The following is a 426-nucleotide window of genomic DNA, read 5'->3' on the forward strand; positions in this document are numbered from 1 at the left end:
ACATTGCTATACCACATAATAACTTAAATATAACACTGTTCTAAACTTCCCTGCTAGATTCTGCTATGTCTGTGCGCACTGGCACTGGCTTCGGCTTCAGCCCAAAGACCTTTTGGCGGCTTCGGAGGACGTCCGCCTTTCCAGGGACAGAACGGAGGTTTCGGACGACCCCCACCAGGCTTCCCGGGGCAGAACGGAGGTTTCGGACGACCCCCACCAGGTTTCCCGGGGCAGAACGGAGGTTTCGGACGACCCCCACCAGGCTTCTTGGGTCAAAATGGCGGTCAATTTGGATTTCGACCTTTCGGCTAAAATATCCTTCGTGAAACCCGGATGAAACTCGACCGCAGATTTTGGACCTATGGATCGTTCTCCTTGTATGCTTAAATAAAGTGGAAAATATGTCTGTTGTTTTATTTTTTATGC

General features: G+C 50.0%; 1 protein-coding gene across 2 annotated transcripts in view; it reads left to right on the forward strand.

Annotated features, from left to right (window-relative positions):
- Nucleotides 1-404, forward strand: part of LOC119589427 (34 kDa spicule matrix protein-like) — a 2,184-nt gene extending 1,780 nt beyond the window's left edge. For both annotated transcript variants that reach the window (XM_037938034.1, XM_037938036.1), the window contains exon 2: nucleotides 58-404. In XM_037938034.1, the coding sequence (XP_037793962.1) occupies nucleotides 58-312 (255 nt within the window). In that variant the 3' untranslated portion in view covers nucleotides 313-404. The remainder of the gene's footprint in view (nucleotides 1-57) is intronic.
- Nucleotides 405-426: the final 22 nt, after the last annotated feature.

Source organism: Penaeus monodon, chromosome 25 (assembly GCF_015228065.2).
Source record: "Penaeus monodon isolate SGIC_2016 chromosome 25, NSTDA_Pmon_1, whole genome shotgun sequence".
Lineage (NCBI taxonomy): Eukaryota > Metazoa > Arthropoda > Malacostraca > Decapoda > Penaeidae > Penaeus > Penaeus monodon.